Here is a 27,273-nt window from a genome sequence, read left to right as displayed (position 1 = left end):
TTCGCCCTTAGTCTGGTCGCCTTCTATTAATTTATTCCAGTCTACTTTCTTTTTTAGTATAATCATGTGTTAAAATGTTAAATTTAAGTTGGCAGTTCTTCTACACTTTTTCTATATCTCTGTTGAAAGATGATCGAAAAAATTGGATCTTAGTCCCTTATTGTCAATTGTCCTATCTTTAGTATCCTTTCTGTATGGGTATACCATTGCTCAGCATTTCCCTAACATTTGGATAGTCTTTAGCAAACGCTAATAGCTCTGCCTAAGTCAAAGACTTTTTGGAGGTTAGCCATCAAACATACTTGTTTTATCTTCTTAATTGTGGATACGAAATGCATCAGACATGGTGCCGCTTCTTCCCCCAACTTGAAGGAGGAGTGCTTGGTAATCAATATTCTGCAGCTCTGTATCCCATTCATATTTTAATTCCACTTTCTTGTCATGTACCCTGGCCCCATGTTCTTTCAAATCTTGAAGCATATGTTTGCACATGTTCTAAAACATGATTTTTCATGATAAGGGTAAACTCTCCAAGGAACTCTACTTTTTCAACATCACCCACAAAATGATCGATCCTACTGCGTATCACATTGTCTGTAAAAATAACTGCAGTGGACAATGCAGTGCAAACTGACCTTTTAGACATCTCAGTTGTTGGGAGATACAACGGGTATAAGTAATGTTGAAGTTTTAGTCTGATTCACTTCCATTTTCTTGTCTACTATATATATTAGGCTGTTCGTATAGAAAGGGAAAATATTGTTCCATTTAATAACACATCTATAATGAAGTTTCCCTCCTCTGGCTTTGGCTCTGACGGTGTCGAAGGTCTGGTTAGGTAACATTTTTCTTATATTAATTCAACCTGCCTACCTTATTCCTCTCTTTGTTCCCCTATTTCCCTGTCCACTTTACTACTATTCTTTTTCATGTCTCTTTTTACCATGGTGTTTTACTAATCACTCCCAGGCATAGTCCTCCCATATATCTAATATTTCAAATTGCGTTAATCTTATGTTTTTCGTACCTAGTGTATACAATGTTACACAAAGACAATTTAATGTATCTAAGGCAAATGTGCAGGTAGTCTGGAATTGGAAGTCTGAATTTTCCCCTAGTGCTGTAATTCCTGTGTTTCAGGAAAAAGTCCAGACAGAAGTCCCTTTTTATGGGTGAGCGCAAAGCGCTCCTTCATTCTGTAATCTCTCTCTGGGCTTCAAACCACACCCATGTCACATCAGTCACTTACATTGGTTTGTGTGCTTGCCTTTTAAAATCCTCTTACTTTCATTTGTGAAAGGCATGCATATGTCATGTCTTTTCTGGTGTTTAGCCCACCTACACAGCACCCGTAAACTACTAAAAACATGCGAGGCTCCATGTTTTCAGCATGGTTTCTGGACTACTTTATCTGTTTGTTTCCCACACAGCGCGATGGCGCTGCATTTTTCTTTTTCTTTACAACGCAAATAACTATAACACGAGCAAATGCGCGACCCGTTGCATTGAAAATGCCTGTTTTCATTATTATTTCAAAAGCAAGAAAATCTTTTGGCTGTGCTTGATCCGCCAAGGTATGTGTATTAAATAGGTTACCCATTCTCTTACTTCTTAGGAATCACAAAAATACTCACAAATCTGAGAAGGTTTACATGGGCCGGTAATGTAACATCATTATTCAGTGGAGAAGCAGGACACCTAAACTCCCTCTACTTTTAAACAAATTCTAAATTGCTATCAGTTTGTTGGGGACTCTAACCCCACTGTTTTGTTGGGGACTTTAACACCTTTTTAATGGGGACTTTAACCCTTTCTTTTTTATTGAGGACTTTAATCCCTTTGTTTTAATTGGGGACTTTAACCCCTGTTTCCTGTACAGACTGTTGACTAATACATCATGAAATAAAGGAGAAACCTCTGAGATTTCAATGTTACCAGACATAGACGTCTGCATTGGAAATAAGTTCGGAGAGAGACCAAGAAATCAGTCTCGGTTGGTGCTGACTTTGGAAAAACCAAGCCCCCTCTAGAAGTGTATATATCAAACCTTGGAGGAAACCGGTGCCTTAACCGCGGTGCAGAGAATCTGACTGGACTGATTCCATCTATCTAGGCTGTGCCTACAGTTGACAGAGCGGAAATAATGTTACTGGTCACAAATGGGACAGAATGCAGACATGGAAAGATGGGTCAACTTGCAAATAGGAATACATGGAACTTGACTGGCACAGAATAAATGAGAGCTGCATAAAACATATAAATTTAACATTTTCAGAATCAAATGTTTTGCCTCTCATGAGATGCACTTAGCGAATCTGTGCTCTCAAAGAACCTCTCCTGTCACACAGGTCAAAGCAATTCTACAAATAATTACTCATGCATCATAAAATTGTTTTTCCCACCAACAGGATAACAATTCAAATGCCAGCCTCTTTATTACAAACATTTATAAAAGTGGCCACAACTCTGTTCTTGCTAGAGTCATCAGTTAAAAATCCAGTCTGTCTAAACTGTGTTGTTATTGGTACTTCAATTACTTTACAAAGTATCCTAGGTGGATTTTATCTATTACACTACACATTTTTACTTTAAATTATTTCTGCATAACTAACTGTCCAGTTCATTTTCATTTGAACTCACGTCGAAGGGTGAAAATAGCTCAAGGTCTTAAGCACTTGCCATTGAGATCTGTCTGATACCCAATTCACAGATGTGGATCAATTTAGCCTTACATCGGTCTGAAATGGACACAAACACCTTTATCACCTGATATTTACAGCTCTAAATATTGGAACATGTTTAAAGAAGTCAGCTTTTAGATTTTTTTATTGCACTCTTTTACCACCATCTACCTTTAGCCCTACAGTTTTATTCTTGTCAAGTCAATTCACACATGCTTTATAACGCTACTTTTCTCAAAGTTATTGTGTAGGAACTTTGCATCAGTAGTTCTTCACATTTGGTAACCCAAAAATCAGATCATATACAAACAAGCTAGAAAATAAATAAATGCAATTCCCAGAGTGTTTAAAAACTTCTGAAAGTGAACTTTATCAAATACATTTAAAACCGCTCAACAAGCAACACAAAGTCACTAGTCCCAATATTTCAAATAGAAAAGCAATGGTAAAAAAGGAAGCACTCTGAACAAATATTGGCTTTAAAAAAATAAAAAAAAAAAAAGGATTACCTTGCTTTTCATGGCTGAAGAATACGGCCCTAAAAACAGTCCCGGTAAAATTTCCTATTAAAAGAAAACACGTTTTAAAAACACAACTACAACTTTAATTCAGTTCAACAGTACATACATTGTTACACTGTCTTTAAGATAGTAGTTTGAGTGTAAAAAGAAAAACGTACAAGGTGCACTATTTCCATGGAACATCTAGGGCGAGCTTTTTTTTTTTTTTTTAAATCACTTACTGAGCATAACGCAAAACAAACAATTATTTCCAGCACATCACATGTCCTACATCAAACATCTTTGTTGCAACATTAGGTGTGCATTAACGATAGCAACGACATCAAATATTTTGGCTTTTCAAGGCTTCTCTGACTTTTTCTTCCATTTTTACTGACTTAACACAACTTGCTCGGGTGGTACTACTGAGCCGAGTAGCAAAATGGCCCCTTTCCAGTGCGGCTCCAGCAGTGCTAGCATGGAGGAGTGACCTATCGGAGTACAAAGCCATCACCACAGCCATCATTGGCATTACACTGATTTTCCTTTTCAGGCAATAGATAGATGGAGCAGTGGTATCATTATAAAGCTGCATTTCTAAACAGGGGTAACTTAAAAGCAGTCACTTTCACTGCACTGTTTTTTTGGAGCACCTATTCTGACTTTTACTCATGTATTTTTCTAAAGTAATTAATGAATTGGACATACAACCTATTGTGTATGCATTATCCTTTCAAAAAATTGCCAAGGGAGCATAGGCCTCCTCTCCTTGACGGAGCCTTACTTGTATGTTACCTACTCCTATGGGGGATAGGCACAGTTGACAAGTGTCAAGCTTTCCTAATCTTTACTAGAAACATTACACTGGAGCAGCGGTCAGCTGCTCATGTCTTCCTCCGTCAATAGAAGGAAGTGTAAAGGAGGGAGATAAAGAAGGAATACCGTCCTGTGTCCTGACTGGATTTGCAAAGCGAGCACGGACAGTTTTCTGCCATTACCCCGCCAAAATACCAGTCCATTATGCATTATGGAGTGCTTAGTCCTAGAGATAGATAGATATATATCAAAAGGCAATCCTGTGTTCCTTCCAGCGCTCGCCTATCGAGTTTGGTGCTCAGTAAATGGGCACAGGACCCATTTTAAATCCTCGCCAAAAAACAAATCATAATCTGGCACTCCTTGCAAATCAATGGCCTTCATTTATTTCAAAAATCCATTAAACAGAACATAGGGCAACGCGTTTCAACCTTCACGGTCTTCTTCCTTGGCCCTTCTTGCGAAAAATACAAAAGAAATGATGTGGCCCCTCCCACTTTCTATATATACCCTCATCCATAGACATAGAAGATACATATATATATATTTGTATATATATATTTATATATATGCATAGGAATATAAATTCTAGTATTATATTTCTAGATGTCCATTTTTTATAACCTTCCCGTTTTTGTGTAATACTCATAATTTAGTCAACACTGATACAAATAATTGGATGAGCCACTGTTATGAAACAATAAATCATCAAATTAATATTTATGTAGGCCTTTCAACAGAATATAAAAGGTAACCTGACATTACTGTAATTAACCCCTGCCTTTTCACCATCAAACTAACCAATATGAACAGAAAGTTCCTCGTCCTTATTCAGTCCCCAAGGATAACGGCTATTTAGCTGAATAATATATTCAGACTCCAATCTCCTTAATTGTTTTTCTCTATCCCCTCCTCTCGGAGTGGCTAGGACCCGGTCAATGCCAAAAAATTTCATCTTCTCAACTTTTCCCTCATGTTTAAGATTACAATGTCGCGCTAATGGGTAAGCAACATCCTTATTTAATATTGCTCTCCAGTGCTCAAGAATACGTTTTTTCAGAGGAAAGATTGTACTGCCGACATATTGCAACCCACATGGGCATTCTATTACATATATAGCAAAATCTGAATTGCAATTAATATATTTTCTAATATTCGCTTGTCTACCCGTGGGTAACTCATATTGCTTCCGATTTGAACTATATCTGCATGCTTTACACTTTGCACATTTATAGAAACCTTGATGTTTATCTAAAAAAGTTTCTTTGTTTTTCCTTGTGTAACTATGTACCAAAATGTCCCTTAAAGAACTGCTTCTTTTATAGGTTATCATAGGAGTACGGCTTACTAGCTGCCCAATTATTCTGTCAGCCTTGATAAGATGCCAATATTTTATGAGAATCTTTTTGACTTCTGAAGAATATGCATTGAAAACTGTCACAAATCTCGGGGTGTTGATGCCTTCTCCTCTTTTTTTAGGCATCAATAGTTCCGCCCTTTGAACATCTTCTGTCTTTTGGCATGCCTTCTTCACTATTCTATGTGGATACCCCCTAGATCTGAATCTCTGTGTCATTATTAATCGTTCTCTCTCAAAGCTTTGTGGGGTACTACAGTTTCTCTTAGCTCTTAATAATTCCCCATAGGGTATGCTCCATTTTACGTTCGGTGGGTGGTGACTCGTAGCGTGTAGAATGCTATTCCCCGATGTACTTTTTCTGAACAATTTTGTATGTAATGTACCTTCTTTTACACTGACCTCTATATCTAAAAATCCCATCACCTGTTTGTGTATTTTATATGAAAAATGTAAATTTAGATCCCCGTTTGGTAACGAATTCAAGAAATCATATAACATTGACTCTGGACCTTCCCATATCATAAATATATCATCGATATATTGTGTCCAAAATATAACGTGTTGGAACCATTCCATATTATCATCTGACATCACCAATTGTGTTTCCCACCATCCCATAAATAAACAGGCATAACTGGGAGCAAAGCAGCTTCCCATCGCAGTCCCAGTTATTTGTCTATACCATTGATCCTCATATATAAAAAATTGTTTTCCAAACAGAATTTTAACATATTCAGAAGCAGTTCAGAGTGTTCCAAAAATCTAATTGGTTTGTCCCTAAAGAAATGTCGACAAGCCTGAATTCCCTTCTCATGTGGGATGCAAGTGTATAGCGATACTACATCTATGGTTACCATGATATAGTTAGTTTGCCAAGGAATATCCTGTATTTTTGTTAAAAAATCTGTAGTATCTCTGCAATATGAGTTTAAATTGAATACATAAGGACTCAAGAAGTAGTCTAAATAAATGGAAGCATTCTCCAATAAACTGCCTCTTGCCGACACTATAGGACGACCAGGAGGGTTTTCACTATCCTTGTGAATCTTGGGTAGCAGATAAAAACAAGGTGCCACTGGTTTCCGTACCAGTAAAAACGTATACTCATCATCCGAAAGTAGACCTCTACTGACGCCTTCAAAGAGCAAATCATGGAACCTGCTTATAGAATGCCGGTAAGCTGACATTGTGGATATCTCATAACAGGCTGGATTAAGCAGTTGCCTCTTAACTTCTTGTTGATACTTAGTAGCATCCCATAACACTACATTACCGCCCTTATCCGCTGGCTTTATCACAAATGAGGTTGCTTTCTTAAGAGATGTTAGTGCTGTTTGTTGACCTGCTGTTAAATTTCGTGCAAAAGCATCTTTCGTCCTCTTCCACAAATTGAACAGCTCCAAAGTTACTGCTTCATGAAAAGCATCAATATTATCATGTGGTAAGACTGGATTACATCTCGATTTAGCTTTAAAACTGCTGCCGCTGGCACAAATCTGTTTGTAGGTCTAGATCCTCTAGTAATTCCATATCTGTCTCCCATGTTCTTTCTCCTATCTCCAGTTCTCGTAAGGCAGCTTATCCGTCTATATCACTAATCATTAATTCTGGAGCAATCTCCAAATTGTTTATTTCTATTATATGTGATACAGTTCCATCCTTCTGTTGTGCAAAAATTTTCATTAACTTAAATTTTCTGATCAGGTGAAAGATATCAATTTGTGTTTTCGTATAGTTGAAATTCGCTGTCGGGCAGAATGATGGCCCCAATTCCAATTTCGATCGTTCATCCTGTGACAAAGTATGAGAAGATATGTTAACTACTGTCAGCTCTCTATCCTTCATTATTTCTTTCTCCTGGTTTGTCGTGCATTCCTGCCAGCCAAATTCTCGTTTCCTTGTTGACCTGCCCCCTCTCCTGGTCTTTTTGTTTCTGCGCCTTCGCCTTTGTCTATCGGAGGTTTCCTCTGCGGTCTTGAGCTCATCTGTAAAAAACGATACTCGTCCAACGTAGTAAATGGTTGAACCACCGATGTACTTGGACCCGGGGTCTCTTCTAGGTCTGATATATTCTCCACACTCGTTTCCGATGTGGACATATATATATTTAAATAACTGGTCTGAGAACCCTGCTTTCTCCGCAAGAGAAAAAAAAAAAAAATGGTTCTCTCTTAGTTTTTTATTTTGTCTCCGTGTTCACGAACACCAGGAGAGAGACAGAAAAAAAGGAACACTATGAAACATATTGACTTATGTATTTTCAAATCCTTGGCTGTAATTCAAATCTTTTCAGTCATTACCAACATCCAGAAATTAAAAACAACCTGGAAAAGGTATACAAGAGCAGAAGCCTATGAATCTTGCATAATATATTTCAGTTGCAGAGCTTCGAGCACTTCCATGAGGAGGTCCATCCGAATGTAATCTAAGCGTCACAACTGGACCTTGCAACATAGATGGAAGCAGAAAAGCACAGTGGGGAGTATTGCTCCAGGCCAGGGGTAACAAGGGCAGAAGTGAGACCCCAAGCATCAAACTGGAATCTTGAGCAGTATCTCTAGCGCGTTGGTGGTATCAGGCAGCTCTGTTAAATGAAAAAGTGTCAGAAATGCGAGTTGCCTACATAGGCGCCACCCCAGCGCACTGACATCAGTATCTTTCATGATTATTTCTGTACCACAAAATGCAGGGATGTGACAGATCAATGAGTGATCAATGTGCAGACACTACGCAGGGCTTTTGGATTAAAAGCCCATTTTGCAGGAGAGAATGGGATAGACAGTTCGGAATATGCGGCTAGATAGTCTCTATCTAGAAAAGCAGTTCCAAAAGGTAAGTAACTCGTTCTCCTCAGAGACTTCTAACCTCAGATTCCTCACTTTAGAATAGATACCCAAGCAATACCTTCCTAGAGGTAGGTCTGGGGATGGCTCCAACTGGAAAGTGCTGGAGGAATGAACAGGCAAAATGCCCATCCAGAAGACCTGACTGACCAAGCAGTAGTGCTTTGTGAACGTGTGGTGGGACACCCATGTGGCAACTCAGAGGCTGCCTCTTAGCTAGTGAATAGCAGATTTTAATGCAGAGCACAATCTATCGAGGGATGCTCCGTTTCTGCACCGCCGTGACGTTTTTCGCTCCACAGCAGCCAATCAAGAGCTGACCGTGTTCTATGGTGCAACTGATATAAAAAGAGAGCGTCTTTTAAATCCTAACAATGGACTTAAGGAAGGATGAGGCAGGGCGAAAAATTTAGGTGATGTGATGCTTTGGCCAACATGGAAAGGGGTCACCACTATCCGCATGAAAAGAGACACAAGTTCGAAAAACCAGTATGGGTAGAAGCTGGCGTATGGAGGTTTCACTGAAACAGCTTGAGGCTCACTGACCCTCTTGGCAGATGTAATGGCCACCAAGAATACTGTCTTAACTGTCAGTAGCTGCGAGGACACCTATGTAGGAGCTCTAATGAGGAACACATAAGGAAAGTCAGAATCAGATTCAGGACCCATTGGGGCATGACAAAAAAGGTAAAGGTAAACAAATATTGCAGATCCATAAGGACACGTGCCACAACAAGTGACTTGAGCAGTAGGGGCTGATCTGCTAGCAGCAAAAAAGCAGAGATGGCTGAAAGATAATATTTAACATTACCCAAGGGTAGGCCCTGCCAGGCTAAATACAGCATAAACAGTACCCCCAACAAAGGTGTAGAAAGTGGATCAATGTTACAGGAGGAACACCAAGCCATAAACTTGTCCCAGTGGCAGCTGTATATAGTTTTGGTTGAGGGACGCCTATTCATCTGCTTAAGTTGTTTGTGCCATGGTATTTCTACATAGGTATTTATTTCAACAAGCAAGATAATTGACCAAGGAGTTACATTTGTGCAGTGAGGTAAAAAAAATAAAAAAAATAATTAAACTGACAAGGCCTCAGGACTATTGGAAGAGTTGTTTTCCTGCACAAACTATTTGTTATGTGCAATCTGTGAGACAGCACAGTGTTTTTCTTATGTCAGTTTTGTACTTTAATAAACTTGAATTTGGCCTTTGCTCTGTTATAATGTGCGTTTATTATTATAGTAGTACAGTTAATATAATATTCAGCCACGTTTATCTCACTGCCATGGCATATGCATGTATGTGTTAGTCCTCGTGTCCCTGTAAACATAATGAAATAACATATAGGGGGCAGGGTATAGAAACCTTGAACCCCCTAGGCCTTCTGGAGGGGTCCTAGAGGGCCTCCACTGGGACAAAATGGAAACAAATATTAATAATAATAATAATAATAATAAGTAATTCAGTACTATAGGAGTGCTGTGAAAAAATGTAATTTATAAAAGTACAAACCAAGAGGCCGGCTACCAGGGCACTGGAGGGCAGCGTGTAAGGAGAGTCTGAAGTAGTGGGGTTTCTGGGTTCCCCTTACAACCCTCAACATTAAGTGGACTGTTTGGCTGCTGTGAGTAGGTTCAGAACACCCATACTCAAAAATGTATTTTGAAAAAGTAAACAAAAAGGTAGATGGTGGTGCAAATCTGCTGCCTAAAGCAGAGTGGAGCAGCAGCTCATTATTATCTACTGCTTAACCGCCTGAGAAAGCCCCATAATGCCCTGCCAGGGCTAATTAACATTTTGCTTGTGTGTGGTGCCACAAGGAGGGGCATGGCATCACAGACAAGTCTGTGATGATTGGTGGGGGCTGCAGAAGGTGGCACAGCCGCCCAAGATTAATCCATAAAATGAACCTACATCTTCCAGGTCCTAGAACACAGGATGTGGGAAGACTTTTACTTAATGTTCAAGCACTTCCAGCTTTTACTCTACAGCTCAAGAGTAGAAGGACCCCTAGTGGTTGGTCCTATGACTATTATATGGCCTGAAGAAATAAAAGAAAGACTGTAAGACATGTTATTTGATTCTCAATTGACTGAATTTAAAATATACAGCGGGCAATGATTTTTGACAACATTGCAATGCTTTTAATAACTAAAATGATTGCAGTTAAACATGGTTACTAATTTCATTGATATGATGGTGACTTTTAAATCTGGTTACTGTTGTTATAATGTGTTGACAAAGCGGATTGTTTCATAGATGTGGAGACCCCTTGACAAAGCCTATAGGTATAGTTTATTCAAAATGATACCTGCTTGTATTGGGGTGTTCCACCTGGTATCGGTGTTATTAATACGCTCAGCCTTCACCCTGGACAGAGGTCGAGGCAGATGGATCAGTCACACATCAAAACTTTCTACGAACAGCCTTTGCCTTCCAAAGAGTTGTTTGCATCCCCATTTAAATAGGTACTAGGAGTCACTGGTATGTTCAAGTCCCTTTAGCCTTAAACTTAAACTTCTGAGTGGAGCTATACTATATAATGTGTTCACTTCTCAGCTTTTTGGGTATGAGTAGGTGTAGCAACTATGGCTTATTTTTTGGATCCACTTCACTGGGGAACAAAAGGAGAACAGCAATCATTTCATTTTAAATTGGACAAGGCCTCCCGAAATCTACAGAGACAGAGCAAGGGAGTCATTGTGCTGATTCCACTTACCCAGTCACAGCTGTAGCTACCGGGCTGGGGGCATTTGTGGGCCAGGCCAGCCTATAATAATCTTTGGCCCCACTAAATGACGAGGCAGCTGGCACAGTATATAGGTGCAGGGGTTCAAAAGGTGAATGAACAATAAAAATGTCTTTACATTTTGTTTTTATCTTTTTACGTTTGCTGCACGTTACAAGACAAATTAAATGTCAGGTTATATCCTCTGATAAATTGCTGCTTGTTCTCTTAACATGTTTTTGACTGCAAAGGGACAGGATTTTGAAAAGTGAACTATGTGTCAATCTCTCGGGGGTACAGACAGGGCCACTGGAATTATGCGACAGAGGAGGCCTAAATTATGCAGCAGTGTGGATTAAGTGATGTGGAAAGAAAACACAAATTATGCGGCCTGAAACAGCATATTTTGTGATAGTATCACTTCATTATTATCTAATTTTTAAACGTTAACACTACCTGGGCAGCGGTTTCACTTTATTAGTACAGGTTCCACATCCACATACAGCTTTAAGTAACTGAAAAGTAACCACTCAACCTTTGCTAAGGACTTGCCAGTATGCAGCAGCAAATATTATAGCATTTTGGGTAAGTGTTGAGCTGTTTGAATTGAAACAAAATTTGGCTTTTGTTAAACTGTGCAGATTATGCAGCATATCATGAAAGATGTGGCAAATGTGGCAGAATTCCTAATTATGTGGAAAACAACACAGACACCATATTGCATAGTTCCAGGGGCCTTGCTTACAGGGAGCACTACCAAATATTGTAGGGTTTCAATTTGTTTCTAATTCACAAAAAAAAAATACCTGTACAAATATTTCAACATGTACCATGGGTTATGACAGCACAAATGAAGCATTTTTTTTTTTTTAATTCTGAAGTGTGATGTAAACAAAGATCAAAACAAAGATCAAAACAAATCTTGATGCACAGATAATAAAATATTGTACTGTATTGTACTGCACATTTGTATAGCAATTACCACCCCTATGTGTGGCACTGATACACTTACCTACATCACAGTAAGCTGCGCCATACAGGGTGGTGTGTTGTTGGAAGGGTTATCTTTTTGTTTGTGATCCTATGTAGGAAGCGTTTCCTTTTTGTGGGTGAAGACCACCAAGGTGTGGTTATCGTGTTATGAGGTGTAGCACAAACTAGTGTGGTGGACACAAACATACAGTTTATGGTTCTTCAGTAAACTGGCAGCTTGAAACAGCTCTGCAGGTCCTTTTATGCTATTTCTTATGATTATATTCTGCTTAGGTGGTTACTGCACTGGATTGTCCAATCAGAAACTTTTGGGACAGGTTTACTTACATTTCACATAACACACAGTAATGCAACTTGCTGTGCTGCGTTGTGAAAGACAGACAGCAGAAATGCACCACATTTACAAATATATGGCAAATGTATGCGGTCTTCTAGTACTGGTCCACTGTGTGCTGCCTAGTGCCAATGCTGGCACACCTGGGCTACAGGCAGTATTGTTTTAAGGCAGCAAGGGACATCTTCCTGCACAAAAACAATGCTTAGAGGCATATTCCTCTTTCTTTGTGTGCTGCAGGCATAGAATTAGGAAGCAACAAAGAGAACTAAAGACATTTTTTCCATTTCCCCTCACTGGGAAAGGCATAGCATTTTGCACACATTCCCAGGTATACTAGCTGTAGTAAATCTAGGAATGTGCCAAAATCCATGGGTGGATGCATGGGAATACACACGCTCCACCCATGCAACACCTTGGTAACATAAGGCAATGATATTGTCTGTCTTCCGTTACCTTGTATTTACTAAATCACACAAAGTGGCTTTTTATTGCTTAGTAAATACCAAAATAGTTTGATGTCAGGCTGTGCCACATAAGTAATGCAACCTCATACAAAAAATCTTAGTAAATATGCCCTCTAGTGCATAGTTGTGAGCCAGAGCTAGCGTTTCTGGAGGGGGAAAAAAGTGGAGCGATCTGCTGGTATGTGCATTGTTATCATCATCTCATATCCGAAAGCCATTGTGAGCGGTAAAGATGCAGCCAGTGCATATTTGGGACCTGCAGTCATAAACTAGAAAAAAAGTCTTCCAATTGACCTGCAGTGTCTGACAGATATATTCTATGCCTGTTCATTTAGTGATGACTAGTTTATTGGCTGTGCAGTACTGATGATGGACAACTCTCATAGCATATATACCTTAATTGAATGTAGGAGATGCAAATCTGTGGGTTGTAAGCTTAAGATTGAACTTGAGGGTGCAACTGTCTTTCTAGGTTCTGCTGCCAGGATATGTGATGGTGTAGTTGTCTTGGAAACAGCCAAGTTTTTCATCTGTGTTTTAAAGTGTATTTGTTCTTGGGTGCTTCCAACGCTGCATGATGGTGTGCTCCAGAGCTTGGCTGCTTGTACTGAGAACACAGTGCCTCCTACAGATTTGTTACTGTAAGGTGGTATGATGAAAAGTGGTGCAAGTCTGGAGCGCAGTCTTTTTATTTGTTTATTTTGCTTGTTTTTAGCAGCTGGAGGTTATAGCAGTCCTTTTCACTAGAGGCTCTGTGAGCAATGATGAGCGCCTTGAACATTGCCCTTCTTACTATAGGTAGCCAGTGTAGTTATTACTAGACTGGATTCATGTGTTATCTTGGGAGAAAGCCAAGTAGAAGCCTTGCAGCATCATTTTGGATGAGTTGTATTTTGAGTATGATGAATGTGGGTGCACCAAGGTATAGGCTATTGGCAAAGTCAAACTAGCAGACTACAATTATGCAGTTGCTGTTGGTACACAATGTATAGGAAGATACAATGTAGTGTTTTCATTGTGGAGAAGGCACTCTTTATGACACTTAACATGCTGTGTTGAGGATAGGTCTGAATCCGTGGTTATCCCTATATTTGGGTACTTCTTTTGATATTGTTGGAGGGGCCTCATGTTCCTCAGGCCTTATGGTAGTGGCTGGTATTTTTGTCATTGTCTGCAGGTCATAAGCTCTTTCTTTGCGGTATTTAGCTTTAGATGGTTATTCATCATCCTTGTGTTTATGACCGTAGTTTTCAACTGCAGAGGTCTTCTAGACCATCCATTTTTAGAAATGATTTGTGTCATCTACATAATTGTAGCAGATGAGGTTGAATGATATAATCAGGATTGGTGAGGAGGTCAGGTAATAATAAAAGGGCATTTGATGGACCCCCTGTGACATGCCACAGTGTTGTGTGTGAGCAGCCAGAATGAAAAATGCTATCAACACTAGTTCACTGTCACACCTGAGAGGCCAAGAATTTGATGGGCATTAGCTAAATTCCCTGATCACCTTTCACATATGTGAAGAGATTGCACAACTGTACCGGTCATTGAGTCAAATTGTTCTTAAGCCAGCAATGTTTATGACATTTCCTATTCCTGACACGTAAGTGGTTGTGACTACCTAAACCTACCAGTCATTGAGCAGCAATGGCCAATCAGGAAACTCCAAAATCCAATATGCCATGAAGTTTGATTAGCCTGTTGTGCTGGGGGAGAGCTATCACAAGTCAGGAACGACTTATATTTGACTGACATTCCTCCAGCCTACACTGGCCTGTAGTGAAATATAGCCTGGTAAGATAATGTATCTGCTCTACAGATCTTTATTCTGTTTTCAGGAGCCAGATAATTCTTTAGGTTAATGTGCCTGCTGCAGAGGGCTGCAAATATCCTACCTAGGAGTAATGTGAATCTGAAACAATCCAATATAGACTGCTGTGTCACAAAGGCCTTCTATAATAGACTGTCTTTCAAAAATTGTTTCATATTCAAATAACCCTGCCAGGATGAACACGTTAAGGATTCATCTTCTTGAAACAAATAATGTGGAAGCCATAATCAGGGAATCTGAGGCTGAAAGCATTTGTATTATAATTGGCCTCTCTACATATCTCCCCAGGACATTGAATAACACTTTCAGATTTTTGTATATTGTACTTTAAGATCTGTGTAGTATGAATTTGCTTTTTTAAAAACATATGGACTCCTTTGAAATTCCGCTTTACCTTTACCTAATTTATGGTCATAATACAAATTGCTGTTTAGAGGCCCCATGTAATAATGTACTAAATGCATAATATTTATTAACCTTTTAGGGTAGCATTTTTATTAGGAGGAGTGTGACAGATTCCGGAATTTTCCTTTACAGAAATATGAGGAAAATCTGATTTAGCCAAAGTTTGTTGTTTGCCGGGCATTCTGGGTATAAAAAGGTGTTCAAACAAGCTACTCCAGATGACCCTACGTAGCTTGTTTACAGTAATAACTGGGCATGGCAGATTTCCCTGGGTGCTAACAGAGCCCTGGCCTAAAATACCGAAGCTACACACAGCTAGAACTGGCCAATTTGCAAGGCAAAATCTTGATCATTCCCTATGTCTTTAAGGCCTCAGGAGCCTTTCCCTTCATGGGGAATTGCTCAATCACACAAATGAGGTACTATTGTTATCAAGAGAAGCATAGGAATGCTGTGGGGAAGTACATTTGTGGATCCACGCAGATACCATTAGCACAGCCTGCTATAAGTTTTGTTTGGCTGTATCAGTGTAGACAGTGTGCTGAGCAGTACAGAAAAATGAACAAAAAACTTGGGACTTGTGGGAAGCATTTCCCTCCCATGCCGACTTTGATTTTGGAAAAGGAAAGGTTTCTGGTGATTTTATTAGAAAAACGTATTTTCCAGTGCTGTTGATGATCTGTTGAAGTACACTATACTTTGAAAGTAGTGTGATGTATGACATTGTCTGCCTAAAGCAGATAGAATCCACTAAAACCATGCAGCCTCAAGTCCTGTCCAACAGGAATTGACCAGAAGATGGAGGAATGTGATGTCCACATTGCGCTAACGCCTTTGTTCCATGATCGCCAGGGACTCCTCCAGTCCAGGAGTTCCCCTGGATGATTTGCTTCTGGGACAGGGAAGCAACGAAAAGCACAGTGGTCAAAGAAAGCTGTCAGGTGCTGGTAAAGGCCATACACAGCTAAGAGAAAGTTTCTGTTGCCCTACACAGTCTATGGAGAAGAGGGCTAGAAAGAGAATAAAAATTGAGAAGTACATGGAAGACAAAAGAGAAGATAGAGAGAAGAACTTTTGGAAAAGGAGAGAAGATTGAGAGAACAAATGCAGAGCTAATTGAAAAAGACAAAAGCGAGCAGGAGAGACAGGAATGGGAACATAAATGCCGAAGTATCAAACAGAAAGGGACAGTGGGGAAAAAGTTGAGGCAATGGGGACAGAGATTTGAGGATTGGGAAAGAATTGAGAAAGTAAGAGTGAGCCTAAAGGAATAAAAAGAGAGCTGGGTACAAAGAGCAATGGCGATTGGAGATTTTAACCCCTTAGCTGCTGCCCCACCCCACACGCCCCTAGTGCTGAGCCCTTTTTTGGCTATTTGGGATAGTTCGCACTTAGGCATTCATAACTTTTTGTACACATAAGCTATCTATACCAAATTTGTGCCCTGTTTTCCAACATCCTAGGGATTCTAAAGGTAGCCAGAGTTTGTGGGTTCCCCAGGAGGAGACCAAAAAAAAAAATCAAGACAAAATACAGCAAACATTTAGTTTTTTTCCCCCGAAAAATGGGAAAAAAGGTCTGCAGAAGAAAGCATGTGGTGTTTTCCCAGAAAATTGAATCAACAAATGGGCTGTGGTGCTAAAATCACCAACTTCCCAGCTTTCAGGAACAGGCAGACTTTAATCAGAAAACCAAATTTTTCAACATAATGTTGGCATTTTAATGGGACATACCCCATTTTTACTATTTTTGTGCTTTCAGCCTCCTGACAGTGACAGAAATGGGTGTGAAACCAATGCTGGATCCAGGACAGCTAAACATTTCTGAAAAGCAGACCAAATTCTGAATTCAGAAAAGGACCATTTGTCTAGATGCTTCAAGGTTTTCCTACAGAAAGTAACAGCTAAAATAAAAATATATTGAAACAGAGCTGGAAAAAAACAGCCATTTTTCGACGTTTTACTCTAACTTTTTCCTGCAATGTCAAATTTTCAAACGCAATATACTGTTACGTCTGCTGGACTCTGGGATATATAGGGCTTGTAGGTTCATCCAGAACCCTAGGTACCCAGAGCCAATAAATGAGCTGCACCTTGATAAGGGTTTTCATTGTATACCGGTTATACAAGCAATTCATTTGGTGAAATATAAAGACTGAAGAATAGATATCAAGGAAACGTTTGTATTTCCAAAATGGGCACAATATAGGGTGTTGAGAAGCAGTGGTTATATGCACATCTCTGAATTTCGGGGTCCCCATAGTAGCATGTGAATTACAGGTCATTTCTCAAATAGAAGTGTTTTTTACAAACTGTCTTACATTTGGAAGGAAATTAAGTAGAGAACGACTAGGAGCAATAACACTCCCCCCACCCCCTCTCCCCCCCCCAAGTCTCCTGATAAAAATGGTACCTCATTACGCGGGTAGGCCTAATGTTCCCGACAGGAAACGCAACATGGACACACATCACATTTTTACACAGAAATCTGATGTGTTTTTTGGAAAGTGCCTAGCTGTGGATTTTGGTCTCTAGCTCAGCTGGTACCTAGGAAAACCTACCAAACCTGTGCATTTTTTTTTTTTTTTAAACTTGACATCCAGGGGAATCCAGGATGGGGTGACTTGTGGGGCTCTCACCAGGTTCTGTTACCCAGATTCCTTATCAGGACAGGTGGGGAAACACTGGGTGGTAGGAATTCCCAGCATATTCCTGTAGTTTGTGTGACTGAAATGCAAGAAAAAATAGAGTTTTTATGCAATATTTCAGCTTTGCAGGATATTCTGGGTAGGAAACGTTTGGGGAATTCACACAAGTCACACCTCTATGGACTCCCCCGGATGTCTAGTTTCCAGAAATGTCTGGGTTCGGTAGGTTTCCCTAGATGGCCGCTGAGCCAAGGGCCAAAAACGCAGGTGTCTGCCTTACAAAACCAGGTTGTTTTGTGATAGATAATTTTGATGTCTCTACAATACGATTTGGGCGGTGGAACTTGGGGCTGAACTAAATTGGGAAACTCCCAAGAGAGCACTCTCTCTGTGCTTGCTGCCGCATGCAACTGTTCTCTGGGTTGGGCTAAACCGCTATTGTCCCGCTGCACAGACTATGGTTGTGAAGGGACAGCAAGACTGCCCTTATCACCTCCCTCAATCACTGGAAGATGAGTTATCGATTGGGACTCCTCGGACTTAAAAATCACTCCCAGAGTCTGCTCCATTGCCCTTTCCCTCAGATGCTGTCTTAGTATCTGCTGTTTCAGTCTCTGATCCTACATCAGAGCTGTCCTCTAGAACCCGAGCTAGGGCTTGAGCAGCAGTCATCCAACAAGATGCCATCTCTGCTACTGGCTAAACTGTTGCTCTAAAACACTAGCCTATGTAGACAGTCACAAAATTGCTGGTGTGTGTGTGTGTGATACTTGCAACAGTAGAGGTCACCTTAACTTAGCTCCTTCCCTCAATCAGCATGTTCTCTCAAGACACTCAAAAAAAAAAAAGACACTATTACATCATCTTGTCACATACCAATCGTCAGTCTTTAACGCCTCTAGCGCCCAGTCCAACAATCATTATTGGTTCTCCCACTCCCATTACCTCCTCCTCCGATTCCCTCACTACCACCCAGCAAAAGATAGCCCCCCTCGCACATACATTTACATTTGTATTATAGCATAGGTAATGGCTGGCTTTACTAATCCACTCAGTTATTCACATATAATACAGTTTTGATCCATGCAGTAGGCATATAAACCTTCTGCGTTACTTTATGGCATCAAAACTGCCACTAAACAAAAGTCAGCTCCTTTTCTAGCAGAAACCTAATCACAAGAGGTACTTGACTTTTTTATTGCTGCTAAAAGCTACAGTTGAAACGCATCAGTTGGGAGTATGTGCATTGCTTTGAAGATGCAAGCTGCAACTGCAAGAGAACTGGTGGCGAAATATATCTATATATATATATATATATATATATATATATATATATATATATATATATATATATATATATATATATACACACACACACACACACACACACACACACACACACACACACACACACCTACATGTAAAGAGATCACTTTTATATGTGGGTGTGGTTTTCCTGGTGGCTGGTCCCACCGGGTGAGTGGGGGGTGAAACCTGTGAAATCCCTGGTGTCTATTGGGGGTTTCCAGGCCAACGACCGCAGCTGTGCTGTGATCGAGGGCCAGGAAACCGGTTCAGGAAGTCTCCCCTTTCAATCAAGGCCTTCTCGAATGTCAGGAAGGCTGTTTTGCCCTGTTTTCCGCACTGGAGCAGGAAGTGGCCACAAGGCCGCTTCCTGCTTTGGTGGAGAAAACAAACAGGGACGTTCGGCTCGCTGACATCACAATGGGGCGAGTCGGGGGGGGGGGTGTTCTTGGGTTGACACAGGATCTTCCGTGTCTCCTGTTTTTTTTTTTTATAACAATTTTAAAAAATCCTCCAGTGCAACACATCAGAGGATTTTTTAAGCCCTTCACTGGTGTCGGCCACTGGTCGTGACCCGCACCAGGGAGGTAGTGTGAGCATCGGCCAGTGGCCGACGCTCGCACTGTAGAGGTTAAGTGGAATTTATAGGTTACCATGTTTTCAACAATACACCTGGACCCAATGTGACTTCAAAGCAGAATTTTACACTTTTTCTAAAAGGGATATTAGTGTAAGATCCAAAAATTACCTTGCATAGGGATTTTCAAAATCCTAATGAGGCCTAACTATTGTTTCTTTTTTAAAATTGCTTAACAATGGAGTTCAATTATTATTTGTTACTATAGGCTCTTGGTGAGAAATGCTGACACCTTCTCTTTTGAGGAATATTAGCCATGTCTATGCTGGTATAGTCGCTAGAAAGTACAACCTGCTTGCTGAGAAGTCCAAATTCTATGGGCAGGGGGTGATTTGGCTTTCTAGTGTATATTTAAATATGGCAGTCTGTTAACTGTTTCATACCATGAATGTATATTTCGATGTGCACCTGTGGTAATGCCAAACAATTTCTCTGCAAGTGAATATTTCCATTTCTAGTACACATGGCAGCCTTCCATGCGGTCTACATTCACTACTCAGAAAAGTGCATGCTTTTCCGTAGAGGGCGCCACCAACAGATGTTAACACCGAGCACCAACCATAAAACCACCACTCTGAGCATTAGAGGCAGTTGGTGCCTGTCCATCTATGGCTCCTCTAACTGGAGATGGCATCCAAAAGATCCATTCTGGGCTCACACGATCACCTATACTTTACCATGCTGATCAGTCTTGCGGTCTAGAAAGGTCTCCTCTCGTACAACCTGCTTGTAACTTTGAGGGAGTATGCCAATGTCGGAACTTGCTTCAAAGTCCATGGAGATTTGAATGGTGCTTTGATGCAATGTAATTGAACTATCCATCTTTTTTCACCACGTTATACTGAAATTCTTTGTGCGACCTTCCCCAGTAAAATGACATTTACATTTTATCAATTTTCACCATTGTTGAAAAATGTACTTGATGGATATTTTCCACATTCTCTCTAAAGATATTTTAAATTAGTGTCAAGTTGAATTAAACCTTAAATTACGAAGTTGGCTGGATTTAGGAAATGCCACACTTTATGAAGCAGATAGGGTTTCCTAAATTTACTTGAGCTAAGGCAGTCATCCTCTAGCAAAAAAACCTTTGAGTGTGGAGGCTAGAAATTCACTACCTGAGGTAAGAGGTGTGGGAGGGAGGACTCTGAGCTAATGCTAGCTTTTTTTATTTATTATTAAACACCTTTATACACTTGGCATTGCACAAAGCTTGAACATTTTTGAAAGTACACGAAGTTTAAAGTCAGCCTACTTTACAACTTTACATCCTTCTACTTTAAATCCCCTCTAATTGATAGAATTAGAAGTTGGACTGTGAAAGGTTGTATGTGTGTACTTTAATATGTATCTTAAAAGAATCCCACATATTCCTTCACAAGAAATCACAAGATGTGCACCTGAAAATCGACACCAGAATATTGAAGACACAGAATATTGAGGAAAGAATATCCAATCCAAAATACCTACACTATATGTGTATCTACAAGGTATGTAGATGTGAAGTTAGGAATAGTAAGTCTACAATACCCTTTATGTACATACCTTTCAATATTCTGTCTTCGGTATCCTTATGCTACAATATTCTCAGGGTTAGGAGCGCAGATTTAATGTTTAGTCATAGATGAGGGCCATGCACCCCTAAATATAAACCTCTGGCTACGGGCCTGTACCCAGCCGGGTTCATAATAAACCATACCCAAGGGGTCAGACCGACATTTTTGATCTCGTTTTGCTCTTTCTTTTCTTGCATTTGGGTGGAGTGATGGTGAAGGACCACAACCTTCCTAACCCTCTTAACAGAGCTGCCAGAGTATTCAGTGCTTTGGAGAGAAGGTCCAAGCTTGGGTGGTAACCCATAACCTCCACTCTAACTCTCGGGAGTCCTTCAGGTAGCATAGATACAGAATGGGTTTTATGGTTACCTGAGTTATTACAGGTCCTTTCCTGTAATAACTCAGTTAACCCTAAAGGCAACCTCCCACCACCGCCAACAAGATAAACCAATAATCCTGTTGTAATTTCTACTCAGACCTGTAAAGTCCACATAAATGGCTGAATCAATGAACAGTTGCTGCCCAATGATCCTGGAGCAACTGAGTGTATCCTCCATCTCAGGAAGCAGGACCTAAAGGCACCGGTGAGTCCATTAACAATGGGGAAGTGGCAGATAGGGAAGAGAACAATCAGGGGACAGTCCCCAAGCCCTTCAGTTGATGTTCACTATCCAATCTGCACTCCCAAGTAATGAGATGGGAAATCAGGAACAAGGAGGGTGGCCAGCTGGATAGAGATCTGCTCTTGGACAAGAGGGTGCCACCAGCAGGGGTGCCACAAGCAGACGTGTTGAACTGTCATAGCTTAAGGAGTCTTGATTCAACCTAGAAATTTGCTTATACACTATTGCAACTCTAATTATTAGTGCATGCTTCATATAGGATAAATAATTATGTGAACCCTGGTTTATGATAATTAATAAAGACTGCAACTTTAATAAATGACTTGAGGGACACAGTATTTGTGATGGCATCCCCATTATACTAGGCACTAGCAGTCACTGGCATGTTCCTTCAGCCTTAAATTTAAACATTTGCATTGAGCAATACTATGTAATGTTTTCGATGATCAGCCTCTTTATAGGACCTAATCTTTCTCCTGTACTTCGTCACCCAGGCATTCTTCAGGCATTACTGGAAGGTCTACGATGACCAGAGCTATGCTGTGTACTTGCTTGGTAATCTTCTTAGCTGTGGCATGCTTCCTCCAGAGCAGAATGGCAATCCTGGGGGACATGCGGTTCTTCTCTCCGGGCCGGAGAGAGACTGTGCAACTTGTTTGACATAGCAGTCCGATGAAAGCCAATGTCAACATAGAAAATATTCATGATGGAGACGGCCCCACGCTTTCCCCACATCGAAGCCAAACACCACTCACACTTGCTCAGAAGATATACCATCATTTTAAGGAGACCAATGGTAACAGAGGAATATGGAACACTTCTTGGTAAGCTATCCTGAGTACTGCCTGAAGCAACCACTGCCAAGCGGAGTACTGCCCGAAGCAACCACTGGCAAGCTTCCACCTAGAAGCGGATAACTGCATGATCAGGTACCAAGAAAACCCTTAACCTGCTAGATGTGCAACACTATGGGACACAAAGCCAAGGACTACCCAGAGAAGTTCTGCAGGATATGCAAAGGATCCAGACACAAAGCTGCAGGTGCGCTGGCAAGAAGTTATGCAACCTCTGTGATGCAGTGGGACACATCTACTGCCAAAGCCTTGAGTCAGAAAGGAAGGCGACGTGTGTAGCAGTGACAGCAGGAACCACACCCACCAGATCCCAATGGGGCCCAGCAGCACACATGAGGTTTGAAACCCTCTTAAAAGCACACAGAGAAGATGTGGGAAGGACAACCAAGCAAACTAAAAAAGATGCCCCATGGAAACTGGGCATAGAAAAGACAACACCACCACAAGCCAAACCCAAGACGAAGGAAGCAACTCAAGCATTTGCAGTAGAACCACTCAACCCGAACTTTAATCTGCAGCCGAAAAACATCACCCAGACAGTCACCAAAGAGAGAGAATCGAAAGAATCACCACAACCCTATAAAGCCAAGAAAGCAGGAGAAAAGGAAAGGAAGAAAGCAGAAAGAAGAAGCAACAACTGCTGGCAGAATTGTGGAGCCAGAGGAAATCCCAACAACTTTTTCCAAGTACCAGCAGGAAGATAAGACAAAGGTTTGAGGACTTCTATGACCGCAAGAAGCTCTAAACATCCCAAGCAGACAAATACATAACGATCAAGTAGGAAGAGGGGAACATAGAAGACATCAGGATACCTCAAAAGAAGCAGAAAGAGAACTCCAGGAACACCTGACTGCAAAGGCTGCACACCAGCTGGTCAATGGATTGGCAGAAAGTAGAATCAAGGAAGGGAATGAAAACATCATGTGACATACGCATCACTACAACCCCGACCTCCAAGCCAAAGTACATTTGCTAATCATTGCGAACTTACCTGCAGGCAATACAGGGCGCTGACCTGGTATCTTGACTACTGGTGATGCACTAATATAGTTTCTATGGACTTCACTGTCCTCCGACTGTCTGCCTTGTGCAGACTCCTCTCTGGCTTCTCCTGAGCCCCTACCAACTACATCACCACCCCATGTATCAGAATTCACTGTTTCTACTGTAATATGTACTGTTGTAAGGAACTTTCCTTTGCATTGCTATGTTTGAAGCTCTCCACTGGCTCAAACTCCTTGAAACTGAACTGCTCACCAGGCAGCAGCAGAAAAAGCAGAAAAAGTAAAGCAAAATAGTCCCCGGACATGGGCGATGGTTTCAGTGCAAACGGGCACACAGTGAAGGAACTGGCTAAGACCTACATCAAAGTTGGGAGTGTCTCTGGGATGATTATCAACAGTGTACAGTTTTGCTGCTCTCTAGCCCCTGTGCCTCTGCCTAACACTTAGTCCCCCTCAAGCTGATTTTATGTGAAGATCCAAGGAGTCTTACTCCGAGAAGACTGTGTGACAGAGAAGAGGAAGGACAAGCAACTGGCACAGACAAAGCAGAAACTGGAACTCTGAAGCCAGGAGAAGTGGATGATCGAAGAGAAGACATTAGCCCTTTGGAACAGGGTACCTGCTGATGCTCCAGTATGTCGCCCAGTTCTGACTACTGCAATGAAGAACAGCCAAGACCACTGTGACGATCTTCTACTTCATCTTGAACTTGAAGATGGAGGTGATGTTCAAGACCTATTAGATAGGTGGCAAAGGAGTGCGAGACATAGTCACCATCTCGGGGGGGGGGGGGGAAGGGGAGATCTTTGTGTGCCACTACATAATGAGCACCCTGTGGAAGAAAGACCAAAGCCATGCTGGTTTTCTGATGGTACACTTTTTTCTACTACAAACGTGGAAGTGCCTCAAATGGGCAGAGTGGGCAAGCATAGCCACCTACAACTGTATCTCATCATACTACTACTACATGGTGGTTAAGTCATTAATGAAAGTGTATGCACAAGAAGTAACACCGGACCTGTGGGCTTCGAAAATCATCCAAAGACAGATCAGAGCAAAGTATGTTAGCGAACAGATCGGTGCCTTTCCCTCAGAAACAGTGTTCTACATGTGAGAACGTCACTTCCAAATGCCTAACAACCAAACAAAAGGCATCGCCTGGATGTCAATTCAAAGTGGTCTTCCGGCGAGACTTCATGCACACAGAAGGGTTCCACTACCACAAGTCATGCCCAAGGGGATGCAACGCAGACAAGAGGACTTACCACCTCTTCTGGGGGTTCAACTACGACCAGGATCTTCAGGAGGTCCTGAATTTAGGGCCCTGATATACACAGTGAGCATTATCATTGGAATGTACGGTTTATTCTCAGGGAAACATGCACTAGGAGACCTCCAGGGCAGCTAGAGGCTGTGCTTTTTTTTTTTTTTTTTTTTTTTTTAAAGATTTGCTTCAAATTTCCATAAACCAATTCACAATAGGGAAGGAGGAGATATTGACCTGGCATGACGTAACATGATCCAAAGCCTTCTGCAAGACTATGCAGTAATCAATAGATCTGACGAAGACCTGAAGGTTCCCTCAGCCTCGTTGGGGCGCCCAAGAGTGTTATCTAACAATGTTTCTTCACTGTTACTGCAGGAACCAACAAGCAATAAAAAAGAGGATTACGTTGATGAAGACACAAGTATATTTTGATTAAAGTGAGCTTTTCTCTTTCCATGGAAAAGGTCTAAGGGATAGCTTATCCACATGTTATCAATTTTGTTGCTTACAACCTACTAGTATGTGTTTTTTGTGAAAGGTAATGATTTACCTTATCTGAACCAAATAAAAATTATAAACAAAAGAATGTGTGCCAGTAACTACTTTTGCTCTTAGTAAAGTTTGGCTGTCCCCGTCCATTGTATTATGCTCTGTTTTAGTTTGGAGAGTCCTAAATAGATGTTCCTCTGGAGTCTGATGTAAAGGTCTGACATTTACAACAACCTGCAGTACTTCAAGTGGTACATTAAGTTGTTATTAAGTGTCCCTCTAGGGCAAGAAGCAATTGTTTAAATGTTATTCACAAATCTTAGGGGTGTGTGATTTCAACCTAGGCATTTGCATATGCACTATTGCTAATCTAATGATTTCTATAGGATAAATAAATATCTCAGAGCTAGTTTATGATGATTCAACAAGATCACAAATTCCAACAATTGTCTTGATTACTACGTTGCATTTGTTATGACAGTCATATGTAAATAGATATAGTCAGTCATTGGTATGTTCAAGGGTATTTATTTAAACTTCTATTTAAATTGTTTGATGTACAATTGCACAGTACATTTGGTTTTAGTAAAGTTAGGGTGTCTGGCTTCGTTGTATTTTACTGTATCTTGCTAAACAAGTACTGGCAAAGCCAACTGGTCTTTCCTATGAGAGATCTATTGGCTTTGTCGATGTTTTTTTTAGCCATGTTGTAGAGCAGCACAACTAAAAGTCCATGACGCGGTCAATGGTAGCCGCATCATTGTGTTTTTATTTATTTATTTATTTATTACGCACTTTCAACCATTCTGCACCACAGCCACAGTGCTGTACAACAAGGTTTAACAAGCATTTACAATGCAACGGGTCTCGCGTTTGCTCATGTTAGAAACGGATCGCGTTGTAAACTCCTAACCCGACTTTTCACCTATCGAGCAAAAGAGCATTTATGTTCATAACCCAAAAAAGTGAAATCAAGTATGTAAAGCGCTCGACTTCTGCCAAGCGAGATCGCGCTCGTAAATTAGAGAAAAAAAAGTCCACGAGCCCGATGGAAAACAGCGAGCCTCGCCTGTTTTCTGTACTTGGTCGCTGCACTCGAGGAGGGCTAGCCACCGGAAAAGGCATGACATATGCATGCCTTCGACTAATGAAAGCAAGCAGATTTTATTAGGGAAGCCCACGAACCAATAAAAAACTCTGACGTGAAGTTGACAGGGCTCCGAGCCCTTTTCTAAATACAAAAGAGTCTTGCTGCAATGCGCGAGCGCATGCAACGCAGGCTCGACCCTAAAAAGGACACCGACATAGCTAAATAGTAGAGCTAGCTGGCTTTGTCAGTTTTTTTTGCCATGTTGTACAGCACTGTGGCTGCGGTGCAGCATGGCTGAAAGTGTGTTAAAAAAAAAAAAAAGTGTCACAGCAATTTTTTGCCCCTTACAATCAGCCATGCTGCACAGCCGCTGTGCTGTTGTACAAGAGGGCTTCAAAAAAATTCTCACAGTAGGCGAGACCTGGCTTTCCCAACGCTTGTCTGAATGGGGTGTGGGCAAGGTGGGTGTGAGGGGACAAGCAATGACACAAGGTGACAGGGTTTATGGTGCAAGCATGCAGAAAGGACAGGACAAACAACAATGGGGAAAATAACAATGGGGCAATAAGAATGCCAACAACAACAAGACAAAAACCAACAGGGCAAGAACAACAACAGGGCAACAATGAGGAAACAAACAACATAGCAACACGGAGCAGGAGAGGAATGGGGAGACAGTCTGCATACACAAGCACTCTTAAGGAATGCTACAGCTAACATGGTTTTAAAAGTACCTCTGAAAGCACATCAGCAGTGAAAGCACACTGGGCATCAAAAGGAAGCAGATTCAGTAAATGCTCCAGGAGAGAGACAAACACAAGGATAAAGTGAAGCCAACAC

The 27,273-nt window shown here is 41.0% G+C and overlaps 1 protein-coding gene across 6 annotated transcripts in view; it reads right to left on the bottom strand.

Annotated features, from left to right (window-relative positions):
• The window catches only part of STYX (serine/threonine/tyrosine interacting protein), a 363,082-nt gene that overhangs the window by 150,404 nt on the left and 185,405 nt on the right, over window positions 1-27,273 (bottom strand). For all 6 annotated transcript variants that reach the window (XM_069208552.1, XM_069208551.1, XM_069208555.1 and 3 more), the window contains one exon: window positions 3,191-3,244. In XM_069208552.1, the coding sequence (XP_069064653.1) occupies window positions 3,191-3,244 (54 nt within the window). The remainder of the gene's footprint in view (window positions 1-3,190; window positions 3,245-27,273) is intronic.

This window comes from Pleurodeles waltl, chromosome 9 (genome assembly GCF_031143425.1).
Source record: "Pleurodeles waltl isolate 20211129_DDA chromosome 9, aPleWal1.hap1.20221129, whole genome shotgun sequence".
Classification (NCBI taxonomy): domain Eukaryota; kingdom Metazoa; phylum Chordata; class Amphibia; order Caudata; family Salamandridae; genus Pleurodeles; species Pleurodeles waltl.
This window is presented reverse-complemented; position numbering and strand designations above follow the sequence as displayed.